The sequence below is a fragment of the Arvicanthis niloticus genome, chromosome 13, assembly GCF_011762505.2.
Source record: "Arvicanthis niloticus isolate mArvNil1 chromosome 13, mArvNil1.pat.X, whole genome shotgun sequence".
NCBI classification, from domain to species: domain Eukaryota; kingdom Metazoa; phylum Chordata; class Mammalia; order Rodentia; family Muridae; genus Arvicanthis; species Arvicanthis niloticus.
This window is the reverse complement of record NC_047670.1, coordinates 18,058,354-18,077,730: the sequence shown is the minus strand read 5'-3', so window position 1 is coordinate 18,077,730 and position 19,377 is coordinate 18,058,354. Positions and strand designations below refer to the sequence as shown.

Below are 19,377 nucleotides of genomic sequence, written 5' to 3'. Positions count from 1 at the left end.
GCGTGCCGTAGTCGCATCGGCGCGGAGCTGGAGGGGCGGTCCTTCAGCTTTCTCTCGCTTCGCGTCCTGAGGGCGAGCGCGCGCAGCTATGGGCGGGGCCAAACTGGCTGGGCGGGGCTAAGCAGGCTAAGCTCGGATCGTCCTTCTTCACGCGGCTCTGCCGCGGGTGTCCCATTGCTGCTGCAGTGTCCCGGGCTCCAGTTCCGGAAGTGGTCTCAAGTCCTGCGGTTCCGGGACCCGGGCCGCGACTGTCGCCACGGTGGCGGCCACTACATCACGTCCCACGTCGGCGGCGCTGGACGCCGTAGTGTCGACGAGCCCGGAGCCCATGACAGGCCAGGGCCAGTCGGCGCCCGGGTCGGCGGCGTGGAGCGCGGTGTTCCGCCACGTCCGGTACGAGAACCTGGTGGCTGGCGTGAGTGGCGGGGTCTTGTCCAACCTGGCGCTGCACCCCCTCGACCTTGTGAAGATCCGCTTCGCTGGTAAGAGCCTGCCCATGCCCCAGGCGGCTTCCCTTGCTGCCAGCCCAGCGAAGCACTAAACACCAAAAGGAGACATTGGTCTCCCCATACTCAGTAGCACAAGAGGGAGAGCCCCGAAGATGATGCTGTGTGCCCTGCGTTACCTGGAGCTAGGATTTAGGAAGGGGACCCCGTCTTTCCCTGTGTCCCCTAACCCTAAAGGATAGAGAAAGTGGGTGAAGTTTGAGAGAAAGGAGAATGTCACATTTGACCCTTATGTTCACCAGCCATTCACTCTTTAGGGGTAAATTGAAGTCTTAGGGCAGCCACGTGTTTGGCTGTATAAAGTCAAACGAAAGTGCAAGTGTTTAAGCTTGGAGCATTGTCTCCTTCCAAAGATAAGGTCTTGGCTTGGGATTAAGATATTCTCGGAGGTTTCTTTAGTTTGGAGTATTTATAATATGCATTATCTAGTGAAGGAAGAAGGAGCTTCTACACTCTAAATAACTGTATTTAAGTGTGAATTAAGTATATGGAAATTAGCACGGCATTTTAGGAATTAATACCAAATTGCGTTACAAAGATGATCCTTGGTAACTATTTAGAAACTATTTCTGTTATTTCATTTATTACAAGCTAAATTCTTCCTTGAAGATCAAATCTTTAGAAATGGCCTGAGTAGAACATTCTAATTTTATTCATTTACTTGATGTATGTGTCTTACTGTTTGAACAGTGGAGTCGAACTAAGAAGTACCAACAGTTTCTTACTGTTAGGAAACTTAAAAATGTAATTAGCCTAAGTTATATAAAAGGATTCTATACAACATGAAATCAAGTGCTAAGTAGAATAAATTCAAATACAAAATAAGAATACAAATAGACTATATTTTAAAAAAAACTATAAAGAAAGCTGGAGCTAGAGAAATGGCTTAGCACTGCCACAGGACCCACATTGGGTTCTCAGCACCCACTTTAAGCAGGTGGCTCACAACTGTCTGTAATTCCAGCTTCAAGGAAACCTAAAATCTCTGGCCTCTTGCCAGCAAATACACATACCCTACCCAGGGACACATATGAAATAGAAAATAATAAAGTAAATATTTAAAAAGTAAGCATAGGTGACTTGTATGTATTTGTAAAGGTTCCATATTAAAGTTCTCAACAGGATTAATTCTTTGTCTCCAGAGAGGAGACAAGAAGACATTCTGTGCTGGAGAATACGTGGTGCCTATGGAGAGTATCCAGAAAAGATACTACGGAGACGTATTTCCGTGGAGTTTGATATGCATCTGTAGATAATGGTTACAGTAAATTGTTACCAACATCGATAGCTAACTTTCATTGAACATGTACTAGGAATTTGTTATTCCGTTTACCCAGATGATAGCGGTAGGGAGCTGAGTAAGCTGTCCAAGTCACAGGACTGCAAAGAGCAATCAGGTCTGAGTTCAGCAGTTTGACTCTGAAACTGCCCTGCACTTACCTACTCCCCACAGCACCTCTGTGAATCTCTGCTAACACTGGCTTAAACCTGAGCAGCCTTGGACTTCTTGAGATGTGAGTCTGTGTCTCGGTGTCCCTCTTACACAGCCTCCTCTAGAGCAGAAGATTGGGAGCTGAGGGTTGGCCAGGTTGGTTTTTGGACAGGGCTATAAAGCTGACTAGGCCTGAGGAAAGGGAATTCTTCCTGAGAAGATTCATTATCTTAATGTTAGAAACTTGTAGGGTAGCCGGGCGGTGGTGGCCCACGCCTTTAATCCCAGCACTTGGGAGGCAGAGGCAGGCGGATTTCTGAGTTCGAGGCCAGCCTGGTCTACAGAGTGAGTTCCAGGACAGCCAGGGCTACACAGAGAAACCCTGTCTCGAAAAACCAAAAAAAAAAAAAAAAAGAAAAGAAAAAGAAACTTGTAGGGTAGATAAGGTGGTTAGTAACAGGATAAGGGATTGGGATTAGATAGTTATCCCTAATTGAAGTCCTTCCCACAGCAGAGCAAGCCTGTGTAGTGGTAAAGCCTGCAGTTTGACTGGAGAGTGATAGGAAGGAGAAACTGAGGAAGATAAACAATGAGAAGTTGAGTCGGCTTTTAGTTAGGGTTTCCATTGCTGTGATGAAACACCATGACAAAAGCACCTCGGGAAGGGAAGGGTTCATTCCTTATAGCTCGACCGTCTAATCGTCCATCATCCATGGAAGTCAGGGCAGGAGCTCAAGGCAGCCGCCTGGAGGACGAGCTGATGCAGAGGCCATGGAGGATGCTGCTTACTGGCTTACTCCTCATGGCTTGCTCAGCCTGCTTTCTTGTACAACTAAGACTTCCTGCAGTGGGGTAGAATTGAGGAGTGGCATCCCCACCTCCACACTGTAGAGGCTGGGCTCATCCCCACTATTAGTCAAGAAACTGTTCTATAGACTTGCCTACAGGCCATCTGGATGAAGGCATTTTCTCAGTTGAGGTTCCTCTCCCCAAATAACTCTAGCTGTGCCGAGCTGACATAAAACTAACCAATATAGCCATCAGTAGGCATCAGTACTGAATAATGCCTACATTTTGTGCTTTCATATAATTAAGCCCACTTATTAAACTTACTGTCTAGCAGTGGTGGGGAAGGTTAATCCTGAATGCATATGCTATAAAACCAAACAGTTCATTGACACCCAAGTAAACTGGAGCTCCAGTGTTGACAGTTTTTTTAAAAAAAAAAAGTAGAACTGTTACGTGAGAAGGGTAAAGGAACTTGCTAAGCTTCATGTGGGTAGGGAGGTACCCACTGTGAGTTGGTCCTAAGAAAAATTACAGGCACGAAGAATTTGCCCTGGCAAAGCAGTGGTACTCTACAAAGATACACAAAGTGGCTCAGACAGATGCTTTTGAAAGAGGTTGGGTATGGGCACTGAATGAGCTCAGTGGTTGAATGTTGCCTTAGGTCTTAGGTTGAGGCACCCATAGGTCTTGAGCTCAAATACTTTGTATCACAAAAAAAGTAGAGACAAACCATCCACATAAAGCACAAGTGAAGGGAATTTATTAACTAAGAAACAAGCTCTTCAGGTGTGACCAAGACAGGGACGGTAGATAAAACTAAGAGCCAGCATGTGAGACAGTGTGTCCTGGGATGGTGGGACTACATAGTTTTTAAAGCTAGTGTACTTGCTGCTGTTCTTCAAAAAGAATTTAAAAATGATCTTGGCTCCTCCAATATACCAGCTTTTTTGTTGAGTTACAGTCTCCTGGCATGTCTCAGTGTTACCACTAGCCTTTACGGTGATCTGAGATCACTGCTTTCATGAAATTCCTCAGGTCATTTAGACTAAAAACTCACTGTGTATACAACTTCCATGTGACAGTAGGGAGACTCCTCCTGATCCTCTCTCGTTTTCTCTGTCTTCAAATTTATTCTATCTGAGGACACCACAATTTCCTGTCTCAAAACATGTATGTGATTATTTTAGTTCCCCCTGCCAAGAACCTTTGTAGTTTGAGTTGCAACAAAATACCACTACAAACGGTATGGCTTAAACAACAAAAGGATTATTTTTTTCTTGGGGATTTGGGGACTAAGGATCCCCAGGATCAAGATGTTAGTCAGGTTGGTTTCTAGTGAGGACCCTCTCCTTGGCTTGCAAATAGCCATTTAATCCTAATTCCTTCCTTAAAGGCCCTATCTTCTTGTAGTCGCATTCAGAACTCCAACTTTCCCTGAACTTTGGAGATAATACAGTTCACTTCTAAACAGTTCCCATCCCCACCCTTCCTTCCAAACTAACATTCCTTCCTACACCAGCCCAACATTTGTGCCCCCCAAATCACCAGTTTTCCTCCCCAAAGATGTCACCTTCTAAAGGCCAGTGCCTAATCATTCTTACTATTCACAAAGTTATTACTAAGATTAACTTCTTAAAACAGTAAAGCAAGCATTGGTTTATGGCCACAAAAAGCAGGGGTGTTTTGCCTTTTGTCTCACAATTGAATTGTGAGCTTATTATTGAGAGAAACCTGGAAAACTGCCCAGAACAAGGAAGTCTGTGCAGAATGGAAGGCACAAAACCCAAGGGGCACATCAGAAGCATGTGTGTTGCAAAATACCTTTCCTGGGCAAACGGCCCTGCTCTCTGAAGGGCTGTGTAAACCTTAAAAAATTTAGGAGGATATACCCACTCTACAAAGGAGGACACTGAAGCTCGGACAGGGTGAGATCGTGTAATTAATAAAGGAAAGTTGGTATCCAACCTAGGCCTCTCCTGAAGCTCAGTGCACTTTAATCTCATTTCGTAGTGTAATGTTGACAGGTTAATGATGAAAGAAACTGACTCTTCCACCTTTGCATAGCACTGGTAAACAGTGCCCGAATCCATTCAGTACAGAAGTGGGAGGGGACAGAGAACCAGGCGTGTGTACATGGAAAAGACTATAATTTGTGTGAACTTTTTTGGAAGGTACTTTTCACTGTGTTTTGAATTTATATTGATACCCTTTAACCCATATTACTCCCTTTCTAATGGCTAATGATAAAGAAGTAATAAAAATCTACAGAAATCGCATTACAGGATAGTCTTTAGAGAACTGTTTACTAGTAAGAAGATGAGCAGACCAGACAGAGGGAATAGGGCATACAAAAGAGGGTAGTGGGAGAGAAGGCTAAAATAGAAACAGTATAAAGGCCGAGTGGTGATGACACCTTTAATTTCAGGACTCAGGAGGCAGAGGCAGGTGGATCTCTCTGAGTTCAAGGCCAGCCTGATCTATAGAGTAAATTCCAGAACAGCCAGGGCTACACAGGGAAACCCTGTCTCGGAAAAACAAATATAATGACACATACATAGAAAAATTCTGTGATGAGACCCTTTTTACGTGCTAAACCTAAAATATGGATTTAAAAGCTGAGAAACAGCTCAGGTTTGAGAGAGGAGAGTGAGTGTAGAAGTGATGATGGGAGTGGCTGTGAGAGGGACGGCCACTGCATTGTCTCAGCATCTTCTTGTGCAAGTCTAATAGCAAGGAGAGATGCTTGTAAAGGCTAGAGTGGAGAAGAAAGGAGCATGCAAACTATGTAAAATAAACTTTGTATTGTGGAACTGTATAATGTGGAATGTGGTTTTATAATCTGGTATCATATGCATGATATGGAACGTTCCCTATTTCTGAGATTCTTAATATTCTACTTCCAGGATTGCGTGACTTCTGAAAACAACAAAGCAGTTGTTAAGTTCCATATTGTTTTCCTACAATCTGTTGACAGACCTGTTAAGTAGTCTTCATTTCCCTAAATTATCTTATTTCAAATGTATTTTTCTTTTCCTACAGAAGCAAAAATAAAAATAAATGCCAAATATAGCCGGGCATAGTGGCACTCTATACTTCAAAATACTACTACTGCTTAAAAACAGATAGCATTTCCTGAGATGTAGGCAGGTCTGAAAGAGCTTTATGTGGTAGAATAAAAAGATATAAAGGACTTTAAAAAAAAGATTGTTTAATAAAAGGAAAGGACAAGTGAGGCAACTGGTCCTCGGTGGCACGAGTGTCACTCAGGTAGCAGGAGCTTTGTTGTGGACAGTGGTGCTGTATTGTTGAGCTGTACGGGACCTTGGATTGAGAGCAGTGTGAGAAAGGAGGGAGGAAACTAGCTCAGCTTTAGAAAATAGTATTCACATGAAATACTTGGGTACTTTATATTCCGACAGAGGTCTGTATGTGTTGGTAGAGAAGAATGTTCAGGAGGAAGCTGCCCTTCCTCAGCTTTCGTCTCTGCTGCCTCTCAGACCATGCTGGCATTCTTGATAGACTTGACTAGGGTTTGTTTGTTTTTTAAGAAATATTTTTATTTCATTTTATTTTATTGTATATGTACGGGTGTTTTGCCTGAATGAATGCATATGTACCAGTTGCATGGCTGTAACCTACAGAATTCACAAGAGGGTGTCAGACCCTGGAACTAGAATTACAGGTGGTTGTGAACCACCATGTGGGTGCTGAGAATCATACCCAGGTCCTCTACAAGGGCACCAAGTATTTATTCCAAAACTCTGAACAATTTCTCTTCACCCTGAGTAATAGTTTCAAACATTTGAGTTCATAATCTTGAGTATCTGTAACAAACATAAGTGTTTTGGGTTATTTTGGGTTATTTAAAGGCTACTTCCTAAAATATTAGAGCTTTTAGTATGCTCTGGCTGAATACTTTGGTAGGATGATGTACTAATTAAAAAATACCAGATATCCTAAAAACAATTTCCTCTACCTGAGGTTTTCTTGGTGAATATATTTCCTTCATGGATCTGATTGTGTGCTGTGTCTGTGTGTGGTTCATGGGCAGTGTCCCTTCTCACCCGTATGTTCTTCAATGCAGTGAGTGATGGACTGGAAGTAAGACCAAAATATAAAGGAATTTTACATTGCTTGGCTACCATTTGGAAAGTCGATGGACTACGAGGACTTTATCAAGGAGTAACCCCGAATGTGTGGGGTGCCGGTTTATCCTGGGGACTCTACTTTTTCTTGTGAGTAGATCTGGGGAATTCACAGTATTGAAGAGGACCCTTGTTTTAATGATTTCTGTTTATCACTTTTTTTTTTTAACATGGGTAACTGATGAGTCATTTAATCATTTTTTTGGATTGGAAGGATTGGTAAGCAGAGTAACTTGTTAGTTCCTGTCTGCCAGGTGTGATCAGAGACATTTGATCCTGAACAGAGTTCTAATAGGAACAAGATAACAGGATGAGATATGAGATTTGCAGAAACCATTGCTTTGAGGTGAATTCAGGAAAGTTGAGGTATTAAACTGAGCAGTGGGGTGCTGACACTAAAGAGCTCTGCTGTAGTTACAGCCAGTGCTAACTCCAGAACTCATGCTGACACTGTACATCTGCTGTAGTTACAGCTAGTGCTAACTCCGTAACTCATGCTGACACTGTACATCTGCTGTAGTTACAGCCAGTGCTAACTCTGAGTAACTCATGGTGATACTGTACAACCTCAGGAATTCCAAGGGACCATATTAGTATTCTTGAGCACTTTTTTAACAGCCAAAATAGATTAGAAAAAGGTGACTACACCAGTTGTTTGTTAGTAGTTTTGTAAGTGTTACTGTAGGAATCTGAAACTGTTTTTTAAAGATAAATCTCACAATTTCAGTCTGTAAATTCAATCCTATAAAATGAACTGTTGTTGTCATGTATAAGAGATTAGTTCCAGAATATTCCCAAAATAGAAAATGTCTGCAGAATTGAAGTATCATAGCATAGCTATATACTTATCTTCAGCTAGAATAGTAGAAATCTCAGACTGTTTGACATGGCTTAGAGAAGCACATTTGATGCATAATAAAGTTTAAATCAGGAGGGATAGAGCTAGGAGCACCTATAGCACACATATCAGAGATCCCTGTTGGGAAGAGAAAGCAATGACCTGATTCCTACAAGAGTCTGAGGTGCACGCCTCATAGCTTTTTTTTTTTTTTACCCGCCCCACTGTCTTTATAGCTTAATGACCTGTTAGACACCATCGCTATTTGGAATAACTCCTACTGCATTCCTCTTAAAGGAGGCGCTGCAAGCTCCTGAGCAGGCCCTGCACTCACCTTACTGAGTGTGAAAGAACGTAGTCCATAGCATCAAGCCTGCAGTTGAGGAGCGTGCTGCCGCTGTTGAGCAGGCTTCTGGGTGGACACTGTGCATCTTAGTCACTGTTCTATTGCTGTGAAGAGACCAAGTCATCTCTTACAAAGGAAAGCATTCAGTCTATACAAAACTCAAATGTGTGTGTGTGTGTGTGTGTGTGTGTGTGTGTGTGTGAGAGAGAGAGAGAGAGAGAGAGAGAGAGAGAGAGAGAGAGAGAGAGAGAGAGAAAGTGAGCTCCAAGAGGACATGCTATGCATGACAAGAATTTCTTATGATAGAACAGTTTGCTTCATGTTAAAATATTATGGGTAATGTTTGAAATGTTTCTCTAATCAAAGTCTTTCAAGAGGAAAGTGGAAATTGGGGCCTGATGACACACCTCAGGTCTTAGCATTAGGTAGATAGGTACAGAGAGATCTGGATTTCAGTGTCATCCATTACTCATAGTGAGTATGAGGCCAGCCTGCATCATAGAAGACCTGCCTCAAAACATCAAAATAGAGACTGGAGAGCTGGCTCGGCTTGCTGTTCTTCTAGAGAGTCAGAGCTTGCTTTCCCACCCCCGTATTAAACTGCTCACAGCAACCTGTAACCTCTGTGGGTACACAGATAAACACATACACATAGTTAAAATTGTATTTACAAAACAAACAACAAAAACAGACCTGGTTTATGTTTCCTGCTCAGAAATATCTAGTGGCTGTGTTTTTGTCAAAGGTGACCCATATCTCAAGCTGCCTGTCCTGTGGCTGCTTTTCCCTCATTGTGTTGTCTACTCTTCCTGTCATTCCCCATGTGTATCTCTTTCCCTGTTGAAATAAACCTGTCTCAACACCCAGATCAGTGCCACTTCTACACAGGAACTTCTAGGATCTCCCTCTCTCGGACAGTTTCTGAGTGCCTTAGGACACTGTTACCTATTAGTTCCTGTTAGAATGCCAGAGTCCTTGTCAGTCTATTAAAGGGGTCTAGTGCATGTTCTCTTATGCATCAGAAAGCTGATGACCGTTCCTGAACATGCATTTGTCTGGTATCCCATGACTTTGTTTGCTTCTTCCTGATGTCTGTATCGACACAGCATCTCCTCCTTCTCCTAGTTTTTTTCTGCTACTATTAATTGTCGAAGTGTCAGAAGCCATCTAGGAAAGGCTACGGCTAGCAGGTGACTTTCCCACTGGTTTCACGATGGCTGAGCTCTGAGAGACAAGGTCTCAAGAGATTGCTTCTTGCAGCTGATATGCTTTTTCCTGTCGGTGTGTGTGTGTGCGAGCGAGCGAGCGAGCGAGCGAGGAATTCTAAGTCTCTCACCTGACCAGAGAGGTCCTTGAGCTGGAGAGAAAGGAGACCAGTGAGTGCTGATTAGCACAAACCAGTGAGTGCTTATTAAAGCACAAACAGTAAGATTATAAGGCCATGGATCATCAGTCTTTGTCCTTCGTCCGGTGCAGTGTCCCACCCAGTACAGTTCCACTAAAGGCTGGAGCAGGCCCCTGGCACGGAAGGATAGTTAGAACAGTTCACATACACATTGCTGGGCATATTCTTTTATGGGGAGGATGGTATAATCTCACTGTGAGCCATTCTTGGCATATCCATTCTTAAATAAGCTTAACTTGTTTCATTATGCATTGACTTTTGCTTTGGAGATTATGCTTTTGAATGTGCTGTTGCTTTATGACTTGTGTTCAGATTAAACTTGGTCTATGTTTAATATTTGTAGTTACAATGCCATCAAATCGTATAAGACAGAGGGAAGAGCTGAACAGTTAGAGCCATTAGAGTTCCTCGTCTCAGCTGCTGAAGCCGGTAAGCAATATATAATATCATCTTCCAGACTTAATTCCTTAGGTGGGGATGGGGTGCTTGAGTATGTTTGAGTACAGGACTCCCTCTGGCCCAGATTGGGCTTCTGACCTCAAGGGTTTATTTTTCTCTTCCTTCCTTCCTTCCTTTCTTTTAAATTCTCCCAATTCCCCATTAGCATTAGTTTAAATGTGCTCATCTAGGCATATAAAGTTAGGAATCTCTAGACTAAGCTGATTGGGGTGCGGCTGGAGAGGTGGCTGATCTTCAGAGGACCCAAGTTAGATTCCTAGCACCAGGCTGAGGTGGTGGCTCAGCCATCTGTAACTGCAGTTCCAAGGGATCTGACACTCTCTTCTGGTCTTTGAGAGCACTGTATATACACATGGTACACATACATATATGCAGGAAAACATATACATAAAGTAATTTTTGAAAAATTCTTAAGAGATGATTTAGTTATGGTGCTTTCAAGTTATGTAACTTAGTAACTTTATTCTCTTGCTCCTGTATATATGCCATTAACGAAAAACAGTGAGACTGAAGTTTCATAAAACCTATTTTGATCTATTGTGTACCTTGGTTTGTTCATGTTACCTTGGTTTGTTCTTGCTTTTAAAGCAAGAACTGTCTTAATTTTTAAATACTTAGCCACATGAATAGACCCAAGTCATGATAGAATTTGATATTTATTTACTAAAAATTTCTTGGGAAGCTCAACAAATGAAAATTTTAACCAGATGTATTTTTTGGTAGGGCAGGAAGTTGGTCGGTTTGGGTGGGTTGGTTGGTTTTTTAAGATAGAATCACATATAAGATGCCCAGGCTGGCCTTGCAGTGATCTTTCTGACGCTGCCTCCCAGCTGCTTGTGCCTTATTAGACTTTTGAAAGGATTTGAGGAAGATTGTGACAGACCTTGGGTGGACGTGTATGTACACAGCAGCTGGAAGAACCACGCCCCTGGTTCTTTCTCTTCCCCTAACCATAGCCCCTCTGTTTAATATGTGACTCCTAAGACCTAGTCTCTGCCCAGGCTGTGTGGTTTAGGAGTCAGGAGAGCTTTGCTCTGTTCTTACAAAGAAGCTATTTTACATTTTACCTCTTAATTTACCTCTCACTAACCACAGGAAGAACATTTTTGACCATGAAAAACGAAGTTTTCCTTGTGACTCTTGGGCAGCGCCTAAGAGCCCACCTCTCCCCATCCCAGATACAGTCTCTTCATGCCTTGTTCTCTTATAATACCTGTGCTCAACTGATTGGAATAGCATTGCCTCCCATCTTATTAATTAAATTTAATGTCCTACTTATGCCCAATGGTTTTGTTGTTTTATTTTTGTTTTTCTGATAAGGATTCACTCTGTAGCTTGGGCTGTTGTAGAACTCTGTAGACCAGGCTGGCCTTCAACTCATAGAGATCTGCCTGCCTTTGCCTCCTAAGTTCTGGGGTTAAAAGTGTGCACCACCGTGCCTGGCTATACCCCTGCTCTTGGTCAGATGGGCCTTCTTTATGCTTATGTGCACACTTTTGAAAAAATGTTTCTTTATCTAATAAGCTTTTCTTTATTTGGATTGCATGAAACAGTACCTTTTTTCTAATTAATCTTTATGATTTTAGGAGCCATGACTCTCTGTATTACAAACCCATTATGGGTGACGAAAACTCGCCTTATGTTACAATATGGTGGTGTTGTTAACCCTTCACAGAGACAGTATAAAGGAATGTTTGATGCACTTGTGAAAATATATAAATATGAAGGTGTGCGTGGATTATACAAGGTAACAAATTATCATGAATATGTTTTGAATACTCTGGAAATTGCAATTAATACTAGCTTCTGTTTTTGTTGTTGCTTTGTTTTTGAGACAAAGTCTTGCTAGATAGCCCAGGCTAGTCTTCAACTCTCAGTCTTCCTATTTAAGACTACAGAATACTGAGATGATAAGCATGTTTCACCAAATCAGTTTCTAGCCTTGTAAATCTTCTCCTTTGTTTCACTTCTAAATGACCTGTATTTGGTCCTAAAAATAAACCAAACATAAGCAGGAAATAATTGGGTGAAATCAGAACCTTGTTTATAATATTGAAATTGTACTTTAAGCTGTGTCTTCATTGGTGTAAACCTTTGTCAGGTATTTTTTTAGTGAGCCATGCAGTTAGCTCACCCATTTCTCGTTATAGCCCTTGAAAGTTGTCTCTGATAATTTATGAAGAAAAGATGAGTGAGTCTTAACAGGATCTTATTTTTATTGGCTGTAAATACACCATGAATTTAAAAATAATAACCAAAAGAAAAATTCAGCACTTTGCCTGGTGATTGTTTTTTTCAGTGCTAGGAATTGAATGCAGCATATTTAAATTTTCTTCTTAGTGGTGGAAACAAGATCTGTTTCCAATTTTGTACTTTTTTTCTCTTACCTTAATTTCCCTTGGTGTTAGTTACCTTTGCATGGCTGTGGCCACAGTGTTTGAAAGAAACAACTAGAGAAGAGAGAGCCCCTGTGGCTTGTGGTTTCAGGGGTTTGTGTGTGGGGAGGACAGGCAGAGCAGCAGCTCCATGGTTAGGAAACAGGGCGTCCTGCTGCCCCATGGCTTTCTACTCTTCCACCTGACCTGTCCAGTCTCCAGATCCCAGGATGTATATGTCTGTCTGGGCTGTGTATTCCACCCTGGGCACACCCACAGGGATCTCCTCAGTCATGCTCACAGCGAAGATTTACCTGCCACAGTTCTTTGTTGTCTTTTTTGTTTATCCTCATTTAAAATATGTACATTGTTAAATATTAATTATTAACTATTAATGTGTTAAGTATACATATATAAATATAAAATTTAGGCTGAACTAACTGTATTACATTTTACTTTGTTTTTCAAGAATTGTGTAATAGCTTTAAAATTACTTGCATATAAACTCGGGGTTATAGATTATTTACTGGTCTGTGAGCAATTTTATTTGCAATTATATTATTCAGTTCTGTATTTCCTTTTATCATTTCTTACCCTGTTCTTTTAGAATACCTATGAACAATCCTTTGAAATATTATTAGTTTTACTTTCTTTACTAAATTTAATCTGTTGAACACCAATTCTTGGTAGTGTGGATCTTTTTTATGTTCCATATGTATACTATTTAAAGAAAAACAACCTATGGAAATCCAAACAGTTTAAAAAGGAGAAGGCAGAAGGCAGTGCTTTTCTTAAGATACATACATACATACATATATGTTCTTAAGATGTATATATGTATCATACACACGTATATGTCTGTTAAATGCATATGTTTATACTATACTTAATATAAAATAATATAAACATAATATATGTTAAATATGACTTATTAAAATATACGTTAAAATGTGGTTTAGGTGAAACTTAGGTGAGTTTACATAAAGTAATATAAAAATATTTTAAGTACATCTGTCATTGAAAGCTGTATAATTTTGCTTCTCTTCATCTTTCCCTTTAGGGATTTGTCCCTGGGCTGTTTGGAACATCACATGGTGCGCTTCAGTTTATGGCATATGAATTGCTGAAGTTGAAGTACAACAAACACGTCAATAGACTTCCGGAAGCCCAGCTGGTAAGATAATTATTTTAAAGTAACATCATTTACTTCTGCGGGCACTAAATAGAGGTTTTTACAATGTATTTACTTTGACAGTATTGCTATCTTAATAAATATTCTATCACTAATTTAACAGATAATATTTCATAAGCTGATGGCACAGATGTTAAATAGAAACCCATATTAAATAGACCTCGTGTTAAAGAGGAACAGTTTTTTTTTTTAGATTTTTTTCTATGTACTTTTTGCTTTTAAAGAGCTCCTACTTATGTTCTCATTTTAGAGCACAGCAGAATACATCTCTGTTGCAGCACTATCCAAAATATTTGCCGTTGCGGCTACGTACCCGTATCAGGTTGTGAGGGCCCGTCTTCAGGATCAGCATGTGTCTTACGGGGGTGTAACGGATGTTATTACAAAGACGTGGAGGTGAGCGCGTGTGCGGGGGCCATCAGAGCTGCACCAGAACTACCTCGCATGCCCAGACTATCCACTCCATACTAGTTTCTAGGACTGGCCAGCGTGCTGTGGAAAAGATGGGTTTAGCTGTTTTCTCTTTCCTGTGTACTGTATATATCGAGGTAAAACAGTGTCTCTGAAGTCTGATTTCCTCATTTATAAAATAAGACTGTCTGGGCTCATGGAGCTGTTATTAAAAAAAAAAAAAAAGATATGAAATAGAAATAAGTGCTTTGAAAAGATACCAGCACAGAGTTTAAGTCTCAAAATATTTGATTGCCATTGGATATAAGTAATCAGAAAGCTAGTTAAATACCGAGAAGGCCTGTGTTTACTGCTGGTGCTTGTAACCTTTCCAAGTGCTTGTCTCTGTGGGTAGAGGAGACGAAGCATGAGAATGATTAAATTATTATAGGTAGACTTCCATTGCATTTCCCTTTAATTCTAGAAGTCCTGAAGAGACTGTGTTTGAATTTAGTTCACTGTAAGAAATACTGCTGAAGCAGGAGCAGAGCTGACTCTGACTGTACTGCCTGCCTTTGGGTCCCCTGCCCCTAACTGGGCTGCCTTGTCTAGACTCAGTAGAAGATGAGCCTAGTCTTAGTGTAGCTTGCATGATTTGCCAAGGTTGTTTGGTATCATGGGAGACATGCCCTTTTCTGAAAAGAAATGGAAGATGTGATGGGGAGGGGAGATGTGGGGTAAGAATTAGAAGGAGGGAGGGAAGGCTGCAGTGGGGGTATAAAATTAATTATATTTTTAAAAAGATTCTGGAAATCTGTATGTTAACTTACTAGGCCTTATTCCTATTTTAGGTATTGAGGAAATAAGATTTTATTTTTATATGAGCTATATTTAGTTTTATGTACCACTTATATCAATTATGAGATCATGGACATACTGATTGCAAACAAGCATGTTTGTTTGAGACAGAGTCTTTGGAATACAGCTCTCATTAGCATGGTGCTTAGTGTCTAGTCCAGGCTGACTTCGTAGACTTGTAACAATCCCTCCTGCCTCATCTCCCTCCTGAGTACTAGGATTATAGGCCTGAACCACCACACCTGGCTGCCACGAGGGACGGTCAAGTTAGATCTGTTAGACCATCAGCCTCATCATTCACTTAGAAACATTTGAATGCATCCCTGAAAATGCAGTACTGTGCAGTTGTGTTTTGAGGTGTCCTTGCCCCTATAAAGTTTATAAACAGCTCATAAATGATATTCCTTCAAGGCATCATATACAGAGTTCAAGTCCACCTGCAGGTCGGGTGAGGCTTGACCACTCCTTCCACACTCTGTGCTAATGAAGTGTTGGTGTATTCACACTGGCTGCTTGGGATAGTAAGTGTGTATCTCTTCTCCTTTATAGGAAAGAAGGCATCGGTGGATTTTACAAAGGAATTGCCCCCAATCTGATTAGAGTGACTCCAGCCTGCTGCATCACCTTTGTGGTTTATGAAAATGTCTCTCACTTTTTATATGACCTTAGAGAAAAGAAAGTGAGCTAAAAGAAGATCCCAGTGTATTGAGGCAGGAGCAGACTCCTTTGTGTTTGAAGCACAAAGCTCAGAAGAATACTGCAGAACAACATAGCTCGTAGTCACACGTCTGTTAGAAGTCAAAGGACTGCTAAGTCATCTTGATGTTTTCTGCTCTTGGCTTCTCCATGTGTGTGGAGTGTGGCTGTCTCTACCTGGAGTGGGTACCATCTGCATAATGTTGAAACTTATAGCCACTGTGAAAATGTGTAAGATCTTCCATTTTGTTGTTCAGGTAGAAGCTAATTTGCAATATTTGTAATTTAATGAATTTTTTTTTCTCTGACCTCTCTTGCCTGGATTGGCTTTAAAACTGACCATGTGCAATAGCAAGGAACTAGCTTCTTACAAGAATGATTATATTTCAAGGGTAAATTAAACTTGGAGAACTTATAAGTAAGTTGTTATCAAGTCTACCCCATTTTGAATGGGGATATTTTTGTTATAAAAAAAAAAAGTCTATTATAAATGTGCTTTTGTTTTTAATCCAACTGAAACACACTAAGTACAGAAATTGGAGAAGTCATGTATTTCTCTGAGAAATATCTGGCACCTTTTGCCGTTCCATTGCTTAATTATTTACAGTGACATTCTGGACACAGACCTTGTATTTTGGCCATAAACACTTAGTATGTGGTTAGGGTGTATACAAATCTGAACTTCCAGCATCCGGTAAAGCCTTTATTTAGCATGTATGGTTACAAATCACTCATCAGAAATGCTGGCTCATTTTTCACAGAGATGGAATGTTTGCTGTGAATTTGTTGAAAAACGGAATAGAAATAAGCATTCCATTTTCCGTTAATTTTTAGATTTATGGTTCCAGATTCCAAATAATTGATTCATCTACATTGGTTGCTCAAATTCAGGTTGGAATACAAATTACATTTGTCTGGGGCCATTACTGATTTGATTTCTATGTCATTGTAGATCTCCAGGTAAAAGGCCTGCCCCAAAGGATGCTGGACTAATGCAACTCCTCTGACGCTCAGCTGTCAGTGCTGTTGCACTGTCCTCTACTTTTTGTAAATAAATCATTATGATCAAAGCTGTCTTTAAAGGGTTCATCGAAAATAAGCCTATTTTTTTATATTTTGGAAATAGAATTGTTTTTAAAATAAAAAATGAAAAGATAATTTATATTTATAAAAATGGTGTTTGCTATATCTTTACCTTTATTTTTTAAGTATGTTTATTCAGCAAAAAATGATACATTTTTAAATCATGATATACTGTAACAAAAAGCAAGTATTTCAGCATCTACAAATTCCTGGCATGTAACTCTTTGAGATTCAGGGACAATTCCCAGGAATTCTTAGAAGTTTCAAAATTAATATTTTAAACACAGTCATGACTATATCTGTACTTTATTTGGGTATCTCAGATTTTTGTTACAGAATAAGATACACTGAATTTAGTGTAAGTTACTTACACTAGTGAGTAAATATTTAGTAGTTTACAAAGAACTACAGCCTACAGAAATATTTAAACAATGAGAAACATAATATGTAATTCAGATCTCCCAGGTAAATAGCTTTAGAATGTTTTATAAATTATGCATTTCATAGTTCTGGATTATACTTTAACTTGCATGGGACTCTCCCTGATACTTATGTTTGTATGGAAAGGCAAGCTATAGTGATATTAAAGTCTTAGAAGTAGAACAATCATTTGAGTTCTATGTGTCTCAAGTTAATAAGACAATTCTTGTCATCTGAGAGATTATAAGCTTGCATAATTAGACTTCCTCAAGCAGCTGAGAACAGACCACACCAGACCAAACGGTTCCAAGGGGGCGTTTATTCAGGAGATAGGGCAAAGATGGGGTGCGTGGAGAAGTAGAAGAAGGTGGAAGAAGAGAGTGAAGTCAGGAGGTTCTGCCTGTTTTATATGGGCAGTGACATAGCCTCTCCCAGGTAAAGGTGAGGTAGCCAGGTGTATTCTGGGAATGTATGGCAGTTGCCTTGGCAACGATGTGGGGGTTGCCTAGATGTGATGTCACTGGGTTCAAAGCCTGATACCAACAACTACAGCCTTCTATTGACACATGAACATGCAGGGTGATACAGTGCCCTGCAAGAGCTCTGTTACTCATTCAGCCAGGAACATGGAGGAGGTGCCTCCTGTGTGTTGGGAATACTCCCGGGCACTGAAGGCGTAGCGATAAGCAAGCCAATGGGACTCATGACAAAGGATACATAGATGCATAATATAGCTTTGTGTATTGAATGCTATAAAAAAAAAAAAAAAAGCAACCGTGAGAGTGATGTCGGCATGTTAGGTAGGAGAGTATGAGAACCAGCCAAGCCCTGAAGCAGGAATTAAGAGGAGAGCAGATTGAAGATGGGGTGGTTGCAGTGTGTTGTGATTACAGGTTGGAGACTCACACTCACTTCAGATTTTAGTTTTCTGGTTTTTTGTTTGACCTAAGACAAACATTTCACTCCTTTCTTAAGCACCCTTATTCGTAAAATGGTGTTAGATCAGTCCTAGTGATTCCCAAAGAGGACATTCTTAGTGAAGTGACAGAGTAAATGCTTTAAGAAATCTGGTGGCACACACCTTTAATCCCAGCACTTGGGTGTTGGGCCCCATTTTGGCCCTGGTTTGGGCCTTCGGGACAAACCCAAGCTGGCTTGAGTTTTGAGACCTATCTCAGTCACTTCTGGGGTGACTCAGTAAGAACTGTTTGGCCCTGTCTCTGCCCCTCTGTTACTAAGTCGAGTTTTGCTATTGGTCCTGTCAGTCACCCCATAACCTCCATCACCCTTCCTCGCCTCCTATGTCATCTCACCACACCAAAACTCCTCCCTATGCTCCAAGTTTATATAAGCGAGAGGCTGATACATTAGAGTTGAGTTCCTGCTTCAACAGGACTCCCAGCTGGGTGTGTTTCTTTGGGCCGTAGACACCATCCTGCTCAGTCCTAGAGAGACTCTGTGGGCCGGAACTGCTCTCCTCCCGCCTGGACCTGCCGGCAAGGAGCCGACACTTGGAAAGTAGAGGCTGGTAGAGAGTCTGAGGCCAGCATGGTTGTAGCTGCTCAGGCCTGGGGGAAGGGCACACATGGTCTACATAGAAGAATAGACAGAACAGCCTTTGCCTGAAGTGCAGAGTATGAGGAATGGATTGAACCATACATAGGTGGTCCAACCCAGAGATCAGCCCTGCCTCCTGGTGCTAAGATTAAAGGTGTATGCTACCATGCTCAAAGCAAGCTGTCATTGACTTAGGGAAGCCAGTTGTGTGGTGGAAAGGGTGTCAAGGTATTACTAGCAAGGGAAGTCTTCCCAAGAGTGGAGTTGTGAGCTGTTAGCTAATACCCGTGGCACCCAAAAGGGCATCTGCATGTGTCACCAACAGTGTGTGCTGCAAATGGACAACTTAAAGTACATGGCTATACTGTGATGAATTAAGTGAATCCAAATAAAGAGTGTAATGCAGGAGCTGGGCTGATCAACAGAAGCCACTTCTTACCCAGCATTGTAGACTGGTAAGAGATTTAGTCCAGGATCTCTTTCTGGATTGTGGGAACGAGGCTACAGTTGGGATGCTTTGATGAGTGTCTAGTCAAGAGCTCGTGACTTCAACCTGGCTGATGGAATCAGAGATGCTGACTTACAGCTTGGAACTGGAGCAGTATTACAGAAGGGCGGTGGGCCGGGGGTGGCCTGGGCCTGAAGAGAGGTATGGCGGGTGATAGCAGAGGTGGCCTGCTCTGAGCACTGAATTGTCAGTATAATTGGAAGAGCAAGCTGAAAGACTGAGACCAGAGCTTGAGAACTCTTGGAACTTTACTATAAACATGTTGAGGTCTTAGTGGTTAAAAAAGACCACAGTAGGTAGACCGGAGAACTGTGTCTACATCTCAGGAGCAACTCAACAGCAGTGCCATCAACCCTGTACATATTTTGGCAGGGTGAA

The 19,377-nt window shown here is 41.3% G+C and overlaps 1 protein-coding gene across 1 annotated transcript; it reads left to right on the top strand.

Annotated features, from left to right (window-relative positions):
• The first annotated feature begins 32 nt into the window (after positions 1-32).
• Slc25a32 (solute carrier family 25 member 32) lies at positions 33-16,593 on the top strand. The gene is made up of 7 exons (XM_034517494.2): positions 33-482; positions 6,812-6,962; positions 9,805-9,890; positions 11,507-11,667; positions 13,356-13,469; positions 13,738-13,883; positions 15,285-16,593. Exons 1-7 carry the CDS (start codon positions 329-331, stop codon positions 15,421-15,423), a joined length of 951 nt encoding a protein of 316 aa, XP_034373385.1. The 5' UTR covers positions 33-328; the 3' UTR covers positions 15,424-16,593.
• The last annotated feature ends 2,784 nt before the right edge of the window (positions 16,594-19,377 follow it).

What these genes read in the sequence shown, in the direction of transcription:
- Slc25a32 (XM_034517494.2), top strand. Translation starts at nt 329, where the DNA reads ATGACAGGCCAGGGCCAGTCGGCGCCCGGGTCGGCGGCGTGGAGCGCG. An exon ending in TGGGGACTCTACTTTTTCTT is followed by an intron (nt 6,963 to 9,804) that starts GTGAGTAGATCT and finishes TAATATTTGTAG; the next exon opens with TTACAATGCCATCAAATCGT. An exon ending in CGTCTCAGCTGCTGAAGCCG is followed by an intron (nt 9,891 to 11,506) that starts GTAAGCAATATA and finishes TTATGATTTTAG; the next exon opens with GAGCCATGACTCTCTGTATT.